This window comes from Pinus tabuliformis, chromosome 3_2 (assembly GCF_031772625.1).
Source record: "Pinus tabuliformis cultivar Carrire ecotype Pingquan chromosome 3_2, CPIR1, whole genome shotgun sequence".
In the NCBI taxonomy this organism is placed as follows: domain Eukaryota; kingdom Viridiplantae; phylum Streptophyta; class Pinopsida; order Pinales; family Pinaceae; genus Pinus; species Pinus tabuliformis.
The window spans coordinates 129682539-129704260 of record NC_142302.1 but is presented as its reverse complement, the minus strand read 5'-3'; the positions used below and the strand labels follow the sequence as shown (position 1 = coordinate 129704260).

General features: G+C 35.8%; 1 protein-coding gene across 1 annotated transcript; it reads left to right on the top strand.

Annotated features, from left to right (window-relative positions):
* Window positions 1-293: 293 nt before the first annotated feature.
* On the top strand, window positions 294-1303 carry LOC149180159 (abscisic stress-ripening protein 3-like). Its single transcript, XM_089415930.1, has 2 exons — window positions 294-746; window positions 863-1303. The coding sequence occupies exons 1-2, from the start codon at window positions 516-518 to the stop codon at window positions 1043-1045; spliced, it is 414 nt and encodes a 137-aa protein (XP_089272056.1). The 5' UTR covers window positions 294-515; the 3' UTR covers window positions 1046-1303.
* Window positions 1304-21722: the final 20419 nt, after the last annotated feature.

Below are 21722 nucleotides of genomic sequence, written 5' to 3'. Positions count from 1 at the left end.
AAAAATAATAAGTCCATTCCACCACATGGTTAAACCACTTGGAGTATGGAAACTGTGCACCTGTTTCTACTTTTTCAAAGCAATAATCAATGCTGTTGTAGATAATCCGTGGATTTGGATTTGAACGGCACCGTGACATGAAGACTAACAAAACATATCCAGACAGGAAGGCCACTTGTTAACCTGTCCTCCTCTCTCACACAAACCGACCCAGGCTACGCTCTGGATATTTATAGGTGTCACTGTCATCCCTCATTTTCCTCCCTTCATTTCCTTTTTGAAAAATAGATGGATGGGAGGCACCGCCTGGTCTTGTCACCGTCAACTTCACGCCGGGGCGCGGTTTCCACGCTGTTAATCTTGTGCTTCACATCCAACGCTGGCTACATAAACACTCACTATGTTTCTTATTTCTCACATCTCATCTCATCTCATCTGGTTTCGGTTCTGTCAAGCCATTTCTGTAATTTTTTTGAAGAATTGTAAGGGTCAGTGTAGTGTGTGTTTTAAAGAAGATGTCTCAGGAAAAACAACACCACAATCCCTTCCACCACAAGGAAGATGAGAGCACAGATGTGTATGCTGCTGGGAATGCTACTGGGAATGCTGGGAATACTGATAAGTATGCTACTGGGAATGCTGGGAATGTTGATAAGTATGAGAAGGCAAAAAAGGGGCAGCAGCAGCACAAACATATGGAGCAATTGGGTGGACTGGGAGCTGTGGGCACCGGAGCCTTTGCATTGGTAACTATCTACTCAACATCTGTCTTTTTATTATGTAGAATAATATATCATGTTATGTTCTATCAATAGAAAAGTGTAGTGAGATCTGATAAATTGTTGTTGTTTGTCATGTGCAGCACGAGAAGCACGCAGCGAAGGAGCATCCAGAGCAGGCCCACAGGCACAAGATCATGTCGGAGGTTGCTGCAACCGGTGCGCTGACAGGAGGGGGTTACGTCTTACACGAAAATCACGAGAAGAAGGATTCCAAAAAAGAAGAAAAAGAAGCAGAGGGCAAAAAAAATCACCACCTCTTCTAGCTCTGTTTCTTATTATTCCTGCAACTAAAATAATGTTTTCTTTTACCTGATTTGGTGTGGTGTTGTTATTAGATCCAGATCAAGCTGCTGTTAGTTGATCCGTCATTCCCTTCCCGCCACATACGTAGAGTCGTGTTGTGAATAACTAATATATGTATTTGGTAACTCTTGTGATTAACTTATGTATGGAGTTTCCTAATTCTACAGCACCATTTCAAAATTTTGTTGTATTATGGCTATCTGTATAGCTAATAAGAATTATCATACCTTGCGAAAAAAAAAACTCACTTTCATTTAATGAAAAAGTAAGTTTGCATGTACATAGTTTTCAGGGAGAAAAAACGCCATGTATTTATATAAGATATATAAAAATGTATTTATATAAGATATATAAAAATTCCCATATAATTATATAAGATATAGAAAAAGTCCCATATAATTATATAAGATATATAAAAAGTCCCATATACATATCTTATATAAAAAGTCCCATTATAAAAAGTCCCATGATGAATTTTATATAAAAAGTCCCATATACATGATGAAGAACAAAAAAACAAAAACACATAAGATATATAAAAAGTCCCATATACCTATCTTATATAAAAAGTCCCATTATAAAAAGTCCCATGATGAATTTTATATAAAAAGTCCCATATACATGATGAAGAACAAAAAAACAAAAACACATATGATCGAGTAAAGAGTTCTGGAGGCAGGGCTGAACAACCGGAACACCCAGCACAAAAAACAAAAACACATATGATCGAGTAAAGAGTTCTGAGGCAGGGCTGAACAACCGGAACACCCAGCAACTGAAAGAGACTGATACAAAAACATATCATCGAGTAAAGAGTTCTGGATCAGCACAGAACACTGAAGGGACTGATACAAAAATATATGATCGAGTAAAGAGTTCTGGATCAGCACAGTAAAGAGTTTTGGATCAGCAAAATGAAACCATAACCATAAAACTGGAGAGGCAGGACTGAACAACCGGAACACCCACCATAACCATTCTGGATCAGCGAAATGAAACCATAACCATAAAACTGGGGAGGCAGGACTGAACAACCGGAACACCCACCATAAACATAAAACTGGGGAGGCAGGGCTGAACAACCGGAACACCCAACTGAAAGAGACTGATACAACTGAAAGAGATTGAAGAGACTGATACAGGAAAACAGCCCAGCAACTGAAAGAGACTGAAGACACTGATACAACTGAAATAGATTGAAGAGACTGATACAGGAAAACAGAAAAGGATCCGATCCGCTTAAGCAGGAGTGTAAGAGACTGAAGACACTGATACAGGAAAACAGAAAAGGATCCGATTCGCTTAAGCAGATCGACCACATTAACAGGAAAATAGAAAAGGATCAGATCCACTTAAGCAGATGAGTGTAAGAGACTGATACAGGAAAACAGAAAAGGATCCGATCCGCTTAAGCAGATCGACCACATGAGGAGATATATTGCTTATATTGCTTCAAAAAAGACGATGCGGACAGTCAATGCAAATCAGTCACAAAAAAAATGAGACTATAAGGAGAGAGAGATTATACCATGAGACTATAAGGAGAGATTCCGGAGAAAAACCCCGTCATAAGATTAAAAAAATGAAACTATAAGGAGAGATTCAAAAAATGAAACTATAAAGAGAGATTCCGGAGATAAACCCCGTCGTAAGATTAATACGCCTGTGGATGAATAATGAATAGGCCTGTCTTATGACAGGCCTGTGGATGAATAATGCTAGGGCATTAAAACACAGGAAAGATTTGAAGACCTGCAAGGATGAAATGTTTCTCCCCGTCATAAGATTAATAGGCCTGTGGATGAATAATGCTAGGGCATAATAGGCCTGTGGATGAATAATGCTAGGGCATCAAAACACAGAAAAGATTCGAAGACCTGCACATGCTAGGGCATCAAAACACAGAAAAGATTTGAAGACCTGCAAGGATGAAATTATGAAATTAAAAGTCGAAGCATCAAAACACAGAAAAGATTTGAAGACCTGCAAGGATGAAATTATGAAATTAAAAATCAGAGCATCAAAACACAGAAAAGATTTGAAGACCTGCAAGGATGAAATTATGAAATTAAAAATCAATTTGAAGACCTGCAAGGATGAAATTATGAAATTAAAAATCAATTTGAAGACCTGCCAGGATGAAATTATGAAATTATTATGAAATTAAAAGTCAATTTGAAGACATGCAAGGATGAAATTATGAAATTAAAAGTCAATTTGAAGACCTGCCAGGATGAAATTATGAAATTAAAAGTCAGTAGGATAAAAATCCTGAAGGAAGAAGATATCGCTTTCCACAGAGACCGGAAGATGCCAATGACCAGAAGCCTCGAGAACTTGGACAGACCAGAGCATTAGCCTCCGAGAACTTCGACAGAGCATCAGCCTCAGCCTGCACATTTTTATCCCTGTAGATGTGTTGGATTGAGCCCTCCTTGAGTTTGCATGTACATAGTAATGTACATAGTTATTCTCCTGATGAAGTTAATTCCAAAAAAACAAATAAACAGTAGTAGCTTAAACGAAGCCTGTTAAATATAAATTCCAGATCCTCGATTTCTACTAATTCGCCACAACGATATTTAGGGCAAACAGCAATCCTTGATTTCTACAAATTCCAGATCCTTGATTTCTACTAATTCGCCACAACGATATTTAGGGCAAACAGCAGCGTCAGAAGGATAATACAAAAATAAAACAAAAAGTGAGAGGGCTGGCACTAAATTTGTAAATGCCCAGACCTCTGTAGAGCGCCACAAGAGAAGACTGAGTAACTTATCTTGCCTCGCTCTTGACAGCACCCTTCTTTTAATAATGAACCATCCTCCTTGCTCTGGTCTCTGAAAATATACTACTTGATATATTTTATCCTCTACTTTATCATAAATTTGGATCTGGTCTCTGAAAACATGTTCTCTGAAAATATACTACTTGATATATTTTATCCTCTACCTCATCATTAATTTCGATCTAATTGCTAGTAGAGGCAAACTTTAATTCTGGAGATGATATGATAAGGATGAAATAAAAATGTTATTGAGGATGTTGAATTTTTTTTTTAATTAATTATTTTTATTTTCTTCTTTCTTTTATGGAAATTAAAGATACAACTTTAGTGATGAAAAATTCAATGTTAACCCTTTTTTATTCCTAAATTTTAATAATAAATTCAATTTTAACTATATTTTATTTTATAAATTTTAATAATATTATTAATTTTTAATAATAGAATTTCTAAATTCTTAGTATTTTTATTTTTTGTATTTTTATTTTTAATAAATTCAGTTTTAACTCTATTTTATTTTATAAATTTTAATAATATTAATAAATTATTAAATAAATTTTAATAATATTATTAAATTTTAATAATATTAATAAATTTTAATAATAGAATTTCTAAATTCTTAGTATTTTCATTTTCTAATATCGTAAGGATGAAAAATTCAATTTTAACTCTTTTTTTTATTCCTAAATTTTAATAATAAATTCAAGTTTAACTATATTCTTATTATTTTCTTTTTTAATATTATTTTCATTTCCTAATATTGTAATATATAAATTCAAGTTTAACTATATTCTTATTATTTTCTTTTTTAATATTATTTTCATTTCCTAATATTGTAATATTGTAATGATAGAAATTTTCTTTATAATGTTTTAATTTTTTTTAATGTTTTAATAATATTAATAATAGAATTTCTAATAATATTAATAATAAAATTTCTAAACTGTGACCACGGTTTTCATTTTTATGATATGGAAAGTTACTCTGTTGGTTTAATTTGTATATCAATGAAAAGTAATTTAATATTATAGAATTCTTAATTTTTCTGATTTTATTTATTTATTTATTATTTTTTGTTTAGACTATTTTTATTATTATTAAAATTAGTATTTTAAATAAACTTTTTTTATTATTAAAATTAGTCTTTTAAAACAATTAAAATAAAAATAGATAGAGTAAATTCACGGTTAACATCTCATTCATGTTCCAATTCAAAAACTTGTGTTGATTCAACCATGATGTATCCAAACTTCTTAAATGATAGATGCAATAATGTTTCCATGATTTTTACTTTATGTATATATATAATTAAATGGTGTGATGATTTTTAGTAGGTTCCTGATCGTTACTTGATATACACATGTAATTAGATGGTGTGATGACTTTTAATAGGTTACTAAAATCACATATGTAAAGCCCAACAAAAAGGAAAATAACAAACTTAGAAAACATGATAGTAGGAAAATGACTAGTTATCCCCATGGGGCAATCAGTGGAATCTGCATTTTTAAGGGTGTATATAACTGATTTGTTCACTCATCTAGATAGCTCATTCACGTTCTCATTCATATACTTGTGTCATTCAAGTTCTCATTCATACACTTGTGTTGTCTGAACCATAATAAAGAAAACTAATTTTAAACAATTTTTTTATTATTAAAATTAGTCTTTTAAAACAATTAAAATAAAAATAGACATCTCATTCATGTTCCAATTCAAAACTTGGTGTTGACTCAACCATGATGTATCCAAACTTCTTAAATGATAGATGTAATGATGTTTCCACGATTTTTACTTGATGTATACATATAATTAAATGGTGTGATGATTTTTAGTAGGTTTCTGATAGTTACTTGATGTACACATGTAATTAGATGGTGTGATGACTTTTAGTAGGTTACTGAAATCACATATGTAAAGCCCAACAAAAAGGAAAATAACAAACTTAGAAAGCATGATGAGTAGGAATATTACTAGTTATCCCCAAGGGGCAATCAGTGGAATAGGCATTTTTAAGGTTGTATATAGCTTATTTGTTGGTTCTTTTTTGCTCACTTGATCTTCACTCATCTAGATAGCTCATTCACGTTCTCATTCATATACTTGTGTCATTCAAGTTCTTATTCATACACTTGTGTTGTCTGAACCATGATAAAGAAAACTAATTTTAAACGATTTTTTTATTATTAAAATTAGTCTTTAAAACAATTAAAATAAAAATAGATAGAGTAAATTCACGGTTAACATCTCATTCATGTTCCAATTCAAAAACTTGTGTTGACTCAACCATGATGTATCCAAACTTCTTAAATGATAGATGCAATGATGTTTCCATGATTTTTACTTGATGTATACATGTAATTAAATGGTGTGATGATTTTTAGTAGGTTCTTGATCGTTACTTGATGTACACATGTAATTAGATGGTGTGATGACTTTTAGTAGGTAATTGAAATCACATATGTAAATCCCAACAAAAAGGAAAATAACAAACTTAGAAAGCATGTTTAGTAGGAATAGTACTAGTTATCCCCAAGGGGCAATCAATGGAATATGCATTTTTAAGGGTGTATATAGATGATTTGTTGGTGCTCTTTTGCTCACTTGATCTTCACTCATCTAGATAGCTCATTCACATTCTCATTCATATACTTGTGTCATTCAAGTTCTCATTCATACACTTGTGTTGTCTGAACCATGATAAATATGTTTCCATGTTTGTTACTTGGTGTACACATGTAATTCGATGATGTTATGGCTTTTAGCAAGTTGTGATGGTGGTGCTTACTGAAATAAGATTTAAATCCTATAATTTATTTGTCTTTTTTGTCATACCTTTTTAGGATATGGTTTTCTCATAAAAGTGTGTCATCTCCCATTGTTAATATGTACCACTAGAAGATTGGCTATGGTAGTACTCCATATCCCTTCCATACATAATACTTTCCCATATATCCTTTTCACCTTTATTCCATTGTGTGAAAATGATGTTATCCTTATTTGTGCTTACCTTTTCAAAGGTCAGTATTAAAAGGTATATCTGAAATGAAAATATGTGAAAGCCTTAAATGAAATGAAAAAAAATAAAAGGTTGTCCATAGCATATGTAAAGGGATAAAGAGGCGAATTGTAAATTAAAATTAAAATAAAAGCTTAAGCTAATACCACTTCATTATACGGCCATTTTTTAGTCCCTAGCTTGTCTTAAGAATATTTAAATAAAATGGATGTGTTTCATAAATTGAACACTTGATGAAATAAAAGTGGGGGTAATGAAATAAGGAATGGAAACACATTGTGTAAAGCTCCCTCATAGAGTCTATTAAAAAAGATGTCCTAGTCCTACAATTATAGACATGGAAATAATGAAAGACCAATGCATTTATTGATATTAAGGGTCGTGCCATAAAGGATTCCCTATTCTTTCCCATCCATAAATGCTTATTGTATAGTATGCTTTATTTATTATCTTGGGAAACACATATTGTCCTAAGAGGTGGTCACATGTGTAAAGGTTTATGATTATATACCATAGTATACTTAGGCAAGTAATTAAATTAACCCCTATTATGTTGTGCTGGGAGCGATTATTAGGTTTCCATCCCAAGCTCAAGAAGAGGTTTATATGACATCATGCTTCCATGTGGAAACCATTAATAGGTGCCATGTGTCCCACTTTCTTAGTCTTTTGACCAATCAAAATGTGTTAGTTGTACTTTCCATGTGGAAGTCACTAGAGGTGCCATGTCATCTTGATGATGTGTTAAGCCACATCATCACAACATCATCTCTATTGCCACATCATATCCTCTTAGCCTTCTGTTAGCACCTAAATTTGCCTTAGGCTGAAGGAAGGCAAAATTCAAGGTAACCACAAACCACGCTCGGCCTGGTAGCTAGCCCTACTAGAACAGGAGAGGGCTCTCTCCGAGTCACACTCAGGAGAATAAACAATAGTGTCTGAGATGACTCAAAAATGAATACTGATTTTAGGCTAGGTAAATAGATATGATAGAGGTATTTTGAAGAATGACTGAGTTTTCTGGGATGTGTGGGGCCAAGGAACAACATGAGCAGAGAATTTAACTCAAAGACGCAGATTATTTTGTGAGGCAAGACAGGCGGAAAGTCTAGCAATTAGATTTGAAATAATATGAAGTGGAGAGATTGTTTAAGAGTGTGAAAAGGGCATAAATACATGAATCCTTTTCAATAGAAGAAAACATAAAATGTGAAAACTATCCCAAGGCAGAGCAGTACACTGAATTCTACCTTTTTTACTTAGAAAGCTTTCACTGGAAATGAATACGAATGAAAATATGAAACATAACGAAATACATATGAAACATAAAGAAGATACATTTGCTAAACTCACGCCACATGAATCTCATGAACCAGAGCTGCAATCTTTCATTAATTCTTTGTCAAAATGTACAGTGAGTGACTGGGTTTCTCTCCCACAGTTTCCCAGAAATTCCAACCCCTTACAAAATGACTCTCAATATAATAAATAAGCTTTGCCATGAGAAAGTCGATCCACCCAGGAGATGAAGAGCCAACCATCAGCAGTTACATTCAATTTTTTATGAGGACCAATTAGAAAAAAGCAAATATGAGCGCAGATTTTTTGGGTGGTTGTTCGCCTTCATTTGGCCACTTGGATAGAAGCCAAAAATTATTTTTAAACTTTGCCTTTGATGCCGGGAAAAATGTATTGTAAATGAGTGGGCCCACTTGGAGAAAATTGCGAATCGAAATTTCACGAAGCGGGAGTGATTTTGGCCTTTGGGTCTCTGTGCGCCGCGCCAAAAACTGTATGTGTTGCGCCACTTTGGAGCTAGTTTTGAGGCACCTTCTGAAGTCCAAATTGAGCCCAAGTGTGCTTGTTGGAAAGCCCTGCCTGTCTACTTTCCAACCCAAGTGGAATTTCTGAATTTGGTGCCCATTTTCCCCTCCAAAACTTCAATCTCCCAAGACTGCTTCCTGTGTGTGAAATTAGGGGCAGAGAGGTCATTTTTAGGGTGTTTTTGACCTCTTGAGGACTCAAAATTGGCCCAAACTTCTTGGCCATGCACCAAAAATCATGATTTTCCATGGAAAATCCAAAAATGCAAACCTTTTTTCATTTGGAGCTCCCTAGTGTAAGCGCGCGCCAGGTGGCGCGGCGCACAGGGAGAAAAATCCTGTTTTTTGCACAAAAATTTCCAAAAACACCAAAAATGCCCCAAATTTCTTGAAATTTGGGTTGGAGCTTCCTTATTAAGTGTTATGCTGGGCTAAAGAGGCCTCGGTCAATATCTGAAGATGATCGAGCTCCCTTTGCCTCTTTTGCTTCTTGATTGCCTTCCTCAATTTCGCCTTCAAATTCCTGATTCGAGCCTTGCACACTTTGTTTCGCGCCATGTAGTGGAAATCCATGTGTCTCAACAATGCATGGTCCTTGTCAGCCTTGTCCAGCAACCTCTCTAAGTGCATGTTAACTCTCTTGAGATTGGCCTCCCGATCCTCATTAATCTCTTGCTCCAATGACGTGAGCTCAACTCTTCTCCTTTGCGCGGCTTGGCGATTCTCGCAAATGTTTTGTAGCTCCACGATCGCTTGCTGATCCTCAAGTTGTTTGTTCCTCTACTCCAGATATTTCATGTTCCATTTGGCTCTTTCCAAATCAAGGGACAAGGCTTGAATCCCTGCTTGCTGCTCCTGGATGATCTCTTTAAGCTGTGCACTTTACGGATCTATATCTGCATCATCATAATGAAGGAGAACGAATTCGGTCTCTCGTTCACCTGATGGCTCACCTGAAGGCCCCTCATCCTGCATTGGCTGCTTGCCTTTGTCCTGTTCCTGCGATGCTGATGGAGGAAGCAAGGCCCCTTCCACCCCAGGTGGAGATAACACTCGCTTTGCCGCTGCAAACAAACGTCTGGTGCCCTTCTGATATGTGATGAAAACTGGCACACTAGCAATCTCATGGCACTCATACCGATGAGAAGGTTCGCCCTCATGCTTAACCTCTGATACTCCCCGTGAAGCTCTGAAGAAATCACGCGAGATGAAATCATCCCAAGTGATGCCCTGTAATCCAAGCTGATGAACCGCCAAAATCTTGATAAGAGCAAAATGATAGACACTGTTAAGTTGCTGCTGAGGTGTTTTGTGCTGTATAAAGGTGGCCATCCTCTCTATGTTCCGACAAATGAAATACGGAATGTTCATCATCCGTACCCTGGTGAAATGCAAGAGCAAACTGATGTGGTAAGCATAAAGACGAGAGAACCGTCCCTCACAGCTGAAATATTTCATGATCAATCTCATTAGTGGAGCATATTCATCCTTCAAATATCGGAACGGGAACACTCTCTTGAGATGCCTTAAGAAATTGGTTTTGATGTATGGCTCATAATGCTGCCGGTCAGTCTTCTGTTTCTTGTGCCATGGTTCACCAATGTTCGATATACTGGTTGCTAATGAGACAGATTCTGGTGTAAGTGTGAAGGTGACACCAGCCAAGATAGCTTGATCTCCATGCAAGTGCAGCACAAAAAGACTAGCCAACTCATGATGAAATTGGACACTAGCCACCTTTTGACAAAACTCATAGCATGACTGATGCTAAAAACATGACATAGCAAGAGGGCAGGATTGCAATTCTGTAAGGGTGGTCAGTTCCTCTCTCACATGTCTACCACTTTTATGAGGCCTCCGGGGTGCCTGTTCTTCCAAGGGAGAGTCACTTTGGGTTTCCACCTCATAGTCTGATGAATGCTCAGATGCCATGACTGCTATACAAAATACCCTGAAGACAAGATGACTGTTGTGTATGAACTGTGCTTGAACTGCTCTTTTTGATGTGTTGAAATCTAGCAAATTCAAGGGATTGAAGGCAATTAGTTGCAAATTTTGAGCAAAATCGGGCTTCTGTGTATATGCGCCGCGCAACATACCTAGTGCGTCGCGCCGTTTGAGTGCACCGCACCCATGTTGTTTAACATTGTGTGGTCGCGCCCAATGCGCCGCGCTACTCCACCTATGCGCCACGCTCCAATTCTTAACACAGTCACGGCCTTTCCAAACAGCAGTTTGTTCTCCAACCTCCAAATTCGACTTCGCTATAAGATTTCTTGAATGTAACTTGACACAAATGATTTATATAACTTGGAGAAATATGTTGCAAGAGTTGGATTTGATTTTTTCTTCCTCCAAAATCCATTTTGTATTGTTTTCACTTTGACACTTTTTCACAATTAATACAACTCTGCTTTTCACACTTCCTTTTGATTTCTTTGAGTAAAATGATGAAATTTTTTGGCGATTTTTTGTAGGGTAGCCAACATGGAATTTGGCTAAGAAGACCAAGGCTGCGCTTGGAGAAATCCACTGAGAAACTTTTGAAAATTTTTACAAATGACAAATTGTTGACTTTTCTTCAAAACAGAGTATTGAAGAACAGTCGTAATCCATCGATATGACGATGAAAATCTTTGAATCACAACTTTATAAGAGCCTCCCTCTGGCCTTGTTGGCTTTATTGGACATTGTTTGAAGACCAAATGACTAATCCCTTGACTTAATGACCAAAGTGACTCTCATCTATTAAAAGATCAAACATTGATTGTCATGGACTTTAATACACATTGATGAAAAGACCTAAGACAGCAGGTACAAGACATGAGGGGAATGAATGATAAGGCCCTTCCATCAGGTTATGGCATGCCCCTAGCGGAATGCGGCTGAGTGAATGGAGCGAGACACCTAAAAATGAAATGCAGAAAGAGTTTTGATCTCTGACGGAGAACTGACAAGACTGACTCTAACACCTTCGCTACCACATCATCATCGTGTCATCTCCTTTTACCAACTAAAACTTGCCACATGTAAGGGATACCACGTCACGACTGAATTTGTGCAGAAATTAATGTGTAGATTCAAAACTGCTCATGAAATTTACTAAGTCACAAGACTTGAAGCTACTATACTGATGTACGAAAGTTAATTCACCATCTAGAACACAAATCATAGACATGAAAAAGGAAACATCACACATGCACAAAGATTTATCTAGGTGAAAGCAACTGCTCAAAACCCCTTCCCTTATATATTGCATTAATTAGAGAATAGAGATGAAATACATATGCTTGCTCAAGCTTGAGCACACCCTAAAAGTGTATAGTCTATCCCTCTACCTGGCTGACTAACTGACTCTGCCCAACACTTAGCCATTTTTCAAGCCCTCCAAGCTCCTATTTCCTTGCACTATTCCTCTAGGAAATTGGCCCTTATTATTTAGGAATTTCCCACTATTGAATTGTGCAATTCCTCTCGGTCCTTCCTCTGACTACATGCACCACCTGTACACATGGGAATATGCTACAAATGATAGTACACTGCCTTGGAATCTCCATCTCAACTAGGTAACTTGAATTCTCTGCATGCAACAATTATTTTGGGTTGATTGATCAGTTAACTGGTTGATCATTGAGTGTGGTTGAAGTTCCATTTCCACAACTTTACCTGTGACTAGTTCTTATGACAGTTAGAACTACTTTAACTGATAATAACTCAAATTAACTAAAATATATTGCTACAAATTAGCAATCAATCATATTGAATTGAAATCAAACTTCCCCAGCTCGAATTAACTGATTAACTAAGTGACAAGTGCCATGTCACCTCAGTTAACTACCTCAAAGATTTCTGCCGAAATAGAAATTCGAATTTTCTCTAGTTTGACCAAGGCAAAGTCAAACTGGAATTTTCTTGCTGCATTTTCAACACTCCCTCTCAATAAGAGAGGAATTATCAAACACCCTTATCCTGCGCCTGTGGAACTCGAACTTCCCTCTTCATAAGGCCTTTTTCAAAATATCAACATCTTGTTCCTCTATCAGAATGTATTGCAACAACATAATCCACCTCTACACACAATCCCATAAATGGTGATATCGTATATCAATATGTTTGGATCAATCGTGAAAAACATGATTTTCAGAGAGTTTGATGCAACTCCAATTATCACAGTAAATCACATTTGGATCCATTGTATAGCCAAACAAGCCAACTATTATCTTTCCCATCCAGATCGCCTCACATGTTGCTTGACTTATAGGCATGTATTCTACTTCTGCCGAGTTGAGTGCCACAAATCTTTGCTTCCTACTATACCAAGAAACCATTGTGGACCCAACACTGAAAATTCCACTCGATGTATTCCCTACCCAATCTACATCTGTGAAGCCACACAACTTCACTCCCCCTATCTGTTTGTACCAAATTCGAAACTAGGTAGTGCCTATGATTCACTGTAGAACATGCTTAACTGCCCGCCAAAATATTTTGGTTGGCCTAACCATAGCTTGGCTGAGCTAGTTGACTACAAAGCACATATTTGGTCGTGTGTTCACAAGATACATGAGTGAACCCACCAACTGCTAGTAAAGAGTCGCATCCACTTCCTCACCTAAATTGGCATCCTCTGAAAGGTGATGGTACCAATCCTTGTTGCACATATATATGTGCATTTGGAGATCCTTCTCCTCCAAGTCACTGAAAAAATATTGATTCCTTGTCATGTGAAATGAGGCATTGTTGTCCAGGTATCATACGCTCCCCATCACTGTGTTGGCCATGCATGCAATGAGAGTAAGGTTAAGCTCGAACTGTGAAGCCAAAGCTTCACCTTTTTCTCCTCCTGAGGTCTTCTTGCTTTTCTTCTTGTGTGGAGACTTTGTGGCATAGTGCCCAAATTCATGACATTGAAAGCACTTTATTCTAGACAAGTCTTTCTTCTTGTCCCCTTGGCTAGATTCTGATGTGGATTGGTATTTCTTCCCTTTTCCTTTCTTTTCTTTTCTAACCAAGGCACATTTATCCTCATCCTCACCCTTGGATGAAGTCCCATCTCTGCTATTTTTCCTCATTTCCTCCTATACCAAATCATACCATAGGCACTCCCAATTTGGTAGTTTCTCCCTCCCATTCATTGAATCTTGGTAGTTGTGCTAGATCTTGGGAAGGCATAAAAGGGCTATTATTACCAAATCATCCTCTGCTATAGTAACACCAAATTGACCAAGTTCATCACGACATTGTATGACCTTGCTCAGGTACTATGGAATGGTCTCATTCTTCTGCATCTTGATATTTTGAAGTTTATCCTTGAGCGTCAACTTCCTGTGGTCACCACTATTATAGAACAGATCTGTCAATTCTTCCCACATTGTGTACTGAGTCTCTTTCCCGTGGATATTTGAGACAATATGATCTCGCACTCCCTCCAATATGATTCTCCTTGCCTTGGCTACACACTTTTTCCATTCTGCTAGATCTTGAGCATCAAATGCCGCTAGTTTTAGAATATCATAATCAATGAATTCCTTCAACCCATTATTTTCCAGAACTGCCTCCATGTAGTCCTTCCAAGCAACATAATTCGAGCTTCCCTCAAGTGCATGCTCGAGCCTTAGTCCATAGAAATCCATCCTTCTAGCTCTGAAGAATTGATCTTACAAATCCAATCCTCCTACAATAAAAACTTCGAAATCTCTTTTCTACAGTAAATCCAATTCTAATACCATGTATATATTAATGTGTAGATTCAAAAATGCTCATGAAATTTACTAAATCAAAAGAATTGAAGCTACTCCACTGATCTATGGAAGTTAATTCACCATCTAGAACACAAAACATAGACATGCAAAAGGAAACATCACACATGAACAAAGATTTATCTAGAGGAAAGCAACTGCTCAAAACCCCTTCCTATTTGTATTGCACTAATCAAAGAATAGAGATGAAATACATATGCTTGATCAAGCTTTAGCACATCCTGCAAGTGTATAGTCTATCCCTCTACCTGACTTATTGAATCTGGCCAACACTTAGCCAATTTTTAATCCCTCCAAGCTCCTATCTCCTTGCATTTTTCCTCCAGGAAATTGGCCCCTATTATTTAGGAATTTCCCACTATTGAATTGCAAAATTCCTCTAGGAACTTCCTCTGATTGCATGCACCACTTGTACACATGGGAATATGTGACAACCGATAGTACATTGCCTTGGAATATCCATATCAACTAGGTAACTCGAATTCTCTGAATGAAACAAATATTTTGGGTTGATTAATCAGTTAACTGGTTGATCACTGAGTGTGGTTGAAGTTCCACTTCCATGACTTGACCTCCATTAGTTCTTCTGAAAGTTAGAACTAGTTTAACCGAAAATAATTCAAATTAACTAAAATAGATTGCTACAAATTAGCAATCAATCATATTGAAATGAACTCAATCTTCCACAACTCGAATTAACTGAGTTAATTGAGTAACAAGTTCCATGTCACCTCAATTAACTACCTCCAAGTGTTTTCCTGAAATAGAAATTCAAATTTTCTCTAGTTTGACCAAGGCAAAGTCAATCTAAGATTTTCTCGTTGCATTTTCAACACTATGCAGGGGGGCCACATGGCATCTAACTGAAGGGTCCACATGTCACTACAGGTCTAGGCTAGCATGGAGGGATGACCTGCTTTAAACCTTAGGAATGTTGGCATTTCATATATCTTTAAATTCTTCATCTCGCTATTAGATCCATCGAATCTAAGAAAATTTACTTGATCTTTAACTGAGTTAAACATCATGCAAGTTTATGTGATATCTATCATAGATTTGACCATAGGACGATAGATCTTCCCAGAAAATGCTCATTGTTTAATAAATTTGGTGTTTTTGGTTCTCATTACAACTTCCAACTTCAAACGATCATAACTTCTCATCTAGCGGGATTTTTTCAAGTGTGATATACCGTTGGAAAGGTATTAGAGAAGATGTTTTTTAGAATGACAATGTTTCTACCTTAGGCATCCCCTTTGACATCAATTCCACTTGTTTTCATCAATGACAACACTATGTGCAACAATATTTTGGTTTCTCTCTTTTGTTGGAATCTTCCTTGAATAGACAAGCTTCTTTATGGGATACCTCTTGGACTATTGGTACTTGATCAACTCTTTCGTCTACTACCTCTTTCTTGGTGGGTGCTTTCAAAACTTCATGGTAATAATTCAGATGAATTTGTGGATGAAGCTTCCACTACTTATCAACCCATTAAGCATTCATCTTACAATTAATGCAATAGGTCATTCTTCAAAAAAAAATTATTTGGTCATTGGTCTCCGTGTTGTGAATGAACAAGATTGTCAATGTGAAATTTGTATTCTTGGAAAGCATAAAAGAGACAACTTTCTTACATCTTCTAAAAGAGTAAAAGAACCCTTAGAGTTAGTCCACATAGATATCTGTGGACCAATGCAAACATAATCCATCATGGAAATCTTTATTTTCTGACCTTTATTGATGTTTATAACAAGAAAATATGGATTTATTTTCTTAAAAGCAAGTCTGATACTTTCTCAAGGTTCAAAGAGTTAAAAGTATAAGAATAAAATCAAAGTGGTAAGATTTTGAAAGTACCCGGGTCAGACAGAGGAGAAGAATACAATTCCAAAGAGTTCGCAGTGTTTTGTTGATAATAAGGCATCATTATACAAAACACAACCAGATACACTCCATAATAAAATGGAGTAACAGAATGAAAAAGATAATCAATCATGAATATGACAAGATGCATGCTTTGCGCAAAGGAGTTGTCCAATGAATATTGGGCTGAAGTTGTTGCTACAATTGTATATATTCTTAACAATTTTTTTGACAACCAGTGTTAAAGATATAATACCTCAAGAGGCTTGGGATGGTAAGAAGGTGAATGTATCTCACTTTCAAATATTTGGTCGTGTATAACTTGCACATGTTTCAGAGAAGATGCGAAAGAAAGTTGACAAAAGAAGTGAAAAATTCGTCTATGTAAGCTACAGTGAATAATCAAAAGCCTACAGACTCTACAATCTGCTACCAAGAATTTTTTGTTAAGTAGAGATGTTAATTTATTTAAAAACAAATCTTTGTGTGAGAAAATTGATGAATCTTCAGATCAACATGTTCATACACCAAGGCTGCCAAGATTTTAGGTAGAAGAAGAGCCACAACACTTTGAAAATGGTACTTCTTTCAGTAGTGAATCATCATCTTCAAAAGATGATTAGAAAACCAGAAGCATCATGGATATATATGAGCAAGAACATGATTTTGAACAACAAATTATCTTTTCCTTTATTTCCTATCAAGCAACCCACTTTGAAGAGGCGATAAAAGAGAAACATTGGATTGATGCAATGAATCAAGAAAGCATAGCCAAAGAGAAAAAAAAACTTGGGAATTGGTTGATCTGCCAAAAGACAAAACCAACATTGGATTCAAGTGGATCTACAAGACCAAATGGAATGAAAAAGGAAAAATCGAGAAACATAAGGAAATTATAGGTGCCAAAGGATTCTCTCAAAAACTTGGCATAGGTTATGGTGAAACCTTTGCTCCAATAGCAAGGTTATATACAATCACAACTATTTTGGCCTCAAAATAAATGGCAATTTTTTCAATTGGATGTCAAATCCACTTTTTTAAATGGCATATTGGAAGAAGAGGTTTATGTGGATCAACCACCTAGTTTTGAAGTTCCAGGACAAGAACATAAAGTGTATAAGTTGAAGAAATCCTTATATGGCTTGAAAAAATCTCCATGAGCTTAGTACACTCGAATTGACTCTTACCTCATCAATAGTGGATTCGACATAAGCATCCATGAGCCAACTCTTTATACAAAAATAGATCATGAAGATAAAATTCTTGTTGTTTGCCTTTATGTTGATGATTTGCTCTATACAAGTAATCTGATGTTAGAAGAATTTAAAGCTGCCATGTAAACATAATTTGACATGACTGATCTTGGCCTCATGAAGTATTTCTTGGGATTTGAAATTCAGTAATCAACAAATGGTATTTTTGTCTTTCAAAACAGTATGCCATTGACATCCTTCACATGTTTAGAATGATCAATTACAAACCAGTTGACACTCCAATAGCTCTTGGCACCAAGTTGAGCAAACAAGATGAAGGACCATCAATTGATTTTACTTTGTATAAAAGTCTAGTTAGTAGTCTCCTATATCTCACTATAACTGGACCAGACATCATGTTTGTAGCTAGTTTTGTTTCCATATTGATGGAATCACCGAAGAATTCCCAGTGGAAAGTTGCAAAAATAATTTTAGGATATGTTGCAGGGGGACTAAACTATGGCTTATTGTACAATAATTATGAAGATTTCTCACTCTCAAGCTACACAGATAACGACTATGGAGTAAACATAGATGATTGGAAAAACAGATTAGGATACACTTTTCACTTGGGAACAAATCTGATCCCGTGCACGTCCAACAAATAACCCATTATTTCAATATCTTCTGTAGAGGTAGAGTATGTAGTTGCAACTTCCACAACTTGTCAAACAATATGGATAAGAGCCAACTCCTTTTGAAGGATCTTTCACATGTTCAAAAGGAGCCAACTCCTATTTTTTGTGATAATAGCTCCACCATTTCCTTGTCCAAAAATCATGTGTTTCATAAAAATATAAAACATATTGGCACACACTTTCACTTCATTAGAGAGCTTGTCAATAATGGAGATATATTTCTTCAAAGATGAAGGACCATTAATGGATCCTATTTTGTATAGAAGTCTAGTTGTAGTGAGATACAAGAGACTACCAACTAGACTTTTATACAAAGTAGAATCAACTTATGGTCCTTCATCTTGTTTTCTTAGCTTGGTGCCTAGAACTATTTGAGTGACAGTTGGTTTGCAACTAATCATTCTCAACTTATACAGGATGTCAGGGGCATACTTTTGTTGACAGACAAAAATACCATTTACAAATTGTTGGATTTCAATTCCCGAGAAATACTTCAATGAGACTAAGATCAATCATGTAAAGTTATGTTTGTATGGCAACTTTAAATTCTTCGAACATCAAATTACCTGTATAGAGAAAATCATCAACATAAAGACAAACAATGAGAATTTAACCTTCATGATTTGCTTTTGTATAAAGAATTGTCTCATGGATACTTTTGCGGAATCCACTATTGATGAGAGCTTGTCAATAATGGAGATATATTTCTTGATTTCTATGGAACATGAGATCAACTTGCAAACATTTTTACAAAACCATTAGGAAAACCTCTATTTTAATTTTAGAGAGAAAACTTGGGCATTGTAAGTGCCAATAATTGTAACAACTGAGATTAGGAGGGGCTCTTGAGAGTATTAATCTCCCTATCTCATCTTTGTTTGTTAGGACATGGCTCTGTAATAAACCAGAGATGAGCAAGAAAACTAATACTCGTCAAAGTAACATAGCTCTAGACTCCCACTGAGACTGAATTGAATGAAATAAAGACAAATAGATCTTAACTAATTATGTTCTAGTATACATCCAGAAGAAACAACAAATACTAATTTGAAAAATACAACCATTTAACAAAGATACTTAAATAACAACATTTTTACTTCTTGCTGTCCAAATTTGTCCTGTAGATTATTGTTCATATTTGTTGAAAAATTATTGGCCTCAAGAGTACCGTGCTTTATGGCAAGTGATCCATTGAAATGGTAAAAGAGCTCTGAATCTTGTTGTACATGAGATCATCAAAGATAATTAATCCTGGCTCCAATTCTAAATCTCTCTTTGAGAGAATATCCGTTGTGGAATTGAACTCTCTATATATGTGCTAAAAACTAATAGCTCGAAACTTCAATATAATTTCTCTTGTTCTGAGTTTCCGTGCTTCTAAATTTAACACCTCCAGGCGAGCCTCTCCTTTCAGCTAATTGATAACACATTTTAAGTCTCCAAGTATATGCAAATGATTAATGTTTTTTTGTTTTGCAATCATCATAAGAGTCCATGCAGCAACCAATTCAGCCTTGGTATTTTATCCGAAGCCAATTTCAATTTTATATTGGATGGACATATTTTCTGTGAACATAATCATCCCTCCATGGTATTTTATCCAAAGCCAATTCCAATTTTATATTGGATGGAACTATTTTCTGTGAACATAATCATCCCTCCACCTCCACACACATTTTCTTGTGCTGCCCCATCAAAGAAGCCTATCGGTTGATATTGTGATATTTCTGGGAATTGTACTCTTCTCTATGATAACAATTTCTGAAGGGGAAGAAATTCCCGAAATTGTGAAATCATTTTGGAGATTAGAACCAAAATATATATTTCATCATCTCTGAATATTATCTCCTTTCTCAATAACCAGATGTTCCAAGCAACAAATATAGGCAAAATACTAAGATGATTATACTTATTCGCCCAAGAAAAAAGGATTTCTTCAAATGAAGACTTCTTCATATCTTCCTTAATGCCTAAAATTGCAAAATGGAAGACCAAATATATTGTGTGAAATTATACTTGTTGAAAAGATGTTCCGTGGTTTCTTGTTGTTGTTTGCATAAAACACATCCACTAGGTTCGTGAAAGCCTCTTTTTTGAAGGTTTTCCTAGGTCAAGATTCTGTTGTGAAGTACCAACCAAATGAAACATCTTAACTTGGTAGGAATATGTCATTTCCAGATATATCTATACCACCATCTATTAATTATTTCCATCTCTGAGTGAAAAATCTCCTCGTATGTTGAGTTGGCTTTGATCTTTCAAATAGAGAACTCCCAACTCCAAAGCAAAGAGTCCCTGCAGTTATTTAATCTTACTCCATTAAGATTTAACTCTTTTATGAAATAGCTTCATTCCTCTACTAAAGCATCCCTTAATCCCAAACCAACTGTTGTCATCCAATAATTTTGATGCAGTTGGGAATAGAGAGGATTTTTTATATCATGAAGATAAGTAAATTCCCTTGCTGCCAGAGGTTGCCTTGACTCTAAAGAAAAATTGTATACTTTGGCCCCACCAAAAAAGGGATCCTTGCCAAGAATGACTTACCTTCCGTCCCCCACTTTCCAAGCTAATCAATTAAAGAGATGGGGATAGGATGTCATAAGAGCTTTCCAAACCATGGAACCTTTTTTGTGGAGAGAATATGATTGTTTTCTGATCGATTCTACAACCTTTTCTCTGTTTATATATATTTCTCTAATGACATGACTCCACAGATGAATCCCAAATAGAATTCTCCACATATTTTTCAAAGCTAATGCTTTAGCAAACCAAGAAATATTTTTAAAACCCCATCCTCCTAGCTTTTTAGGGATGAAAGGATGGACCGATTTGCAAGATATATATTCTTTTTGTTACTTTTCCCAGCCCACAAAAAATTAAAAATCATATGTCTGATCAGAGCAAAAATAGAAGCAGGGATTTTTGCCAAAGACAACCAAAATACTAGAATATTCTCTAACATTTATTTTACCAAAATCATTCTACCACCTAAAGATAGCCAATTATAGCACCAAAGATTTATTATTTGTTCCACTTTTATGATCATCCACATCCAATCCTCTTTGTGATAATTATTAGGTTTAAGATAGAAACCAAGGTATTTAAATCTCGTCTCCAAAGTTGACGACTGCAATGGGAGGAATGTTTGAATTTCAACAAGAATATCAGGCTTGCCATCCTAGTGATGGAATGAAGATTTATTGAGATTAATCTCCATACGAGTGGCATTACACAAGAGTAATATACATTTGTGGGAAGCCGTCCATTCAGCTACAGTGCATATCCCTATAAGCAAAACATCATCCACAAACAATAAATGAGAAATATAAATACTTTTGGAAATCTTTACGCTGCTAACGTTACCAGTATGCTTTTCCTCCAACAATAAATGACTCAGACCTTCCATCACAAAGTATAAACATGAGCGGAGATAACGGGCAACCCTGTTTAAGTCACTGGGAGGTAAAGAAAAATTTGGAGGGCGACCC

Bases quoted from the DNA above. Each gene is read 5' to 3' on its own strand.
- LOC149180159 (XM_089415930.1), top strand. From the start codon at position 516: ATGTCTCAGGAAAAACAACACCACAATCCCTTCCACCACAAGGAAGAT. The intron at 747-862 runs GTAACTATCTAC...TGTCATGTGCAG, and splicing joins GCACCGGAGCCTTTGCATTG to CACGAGAAGCACGCAGCGAA.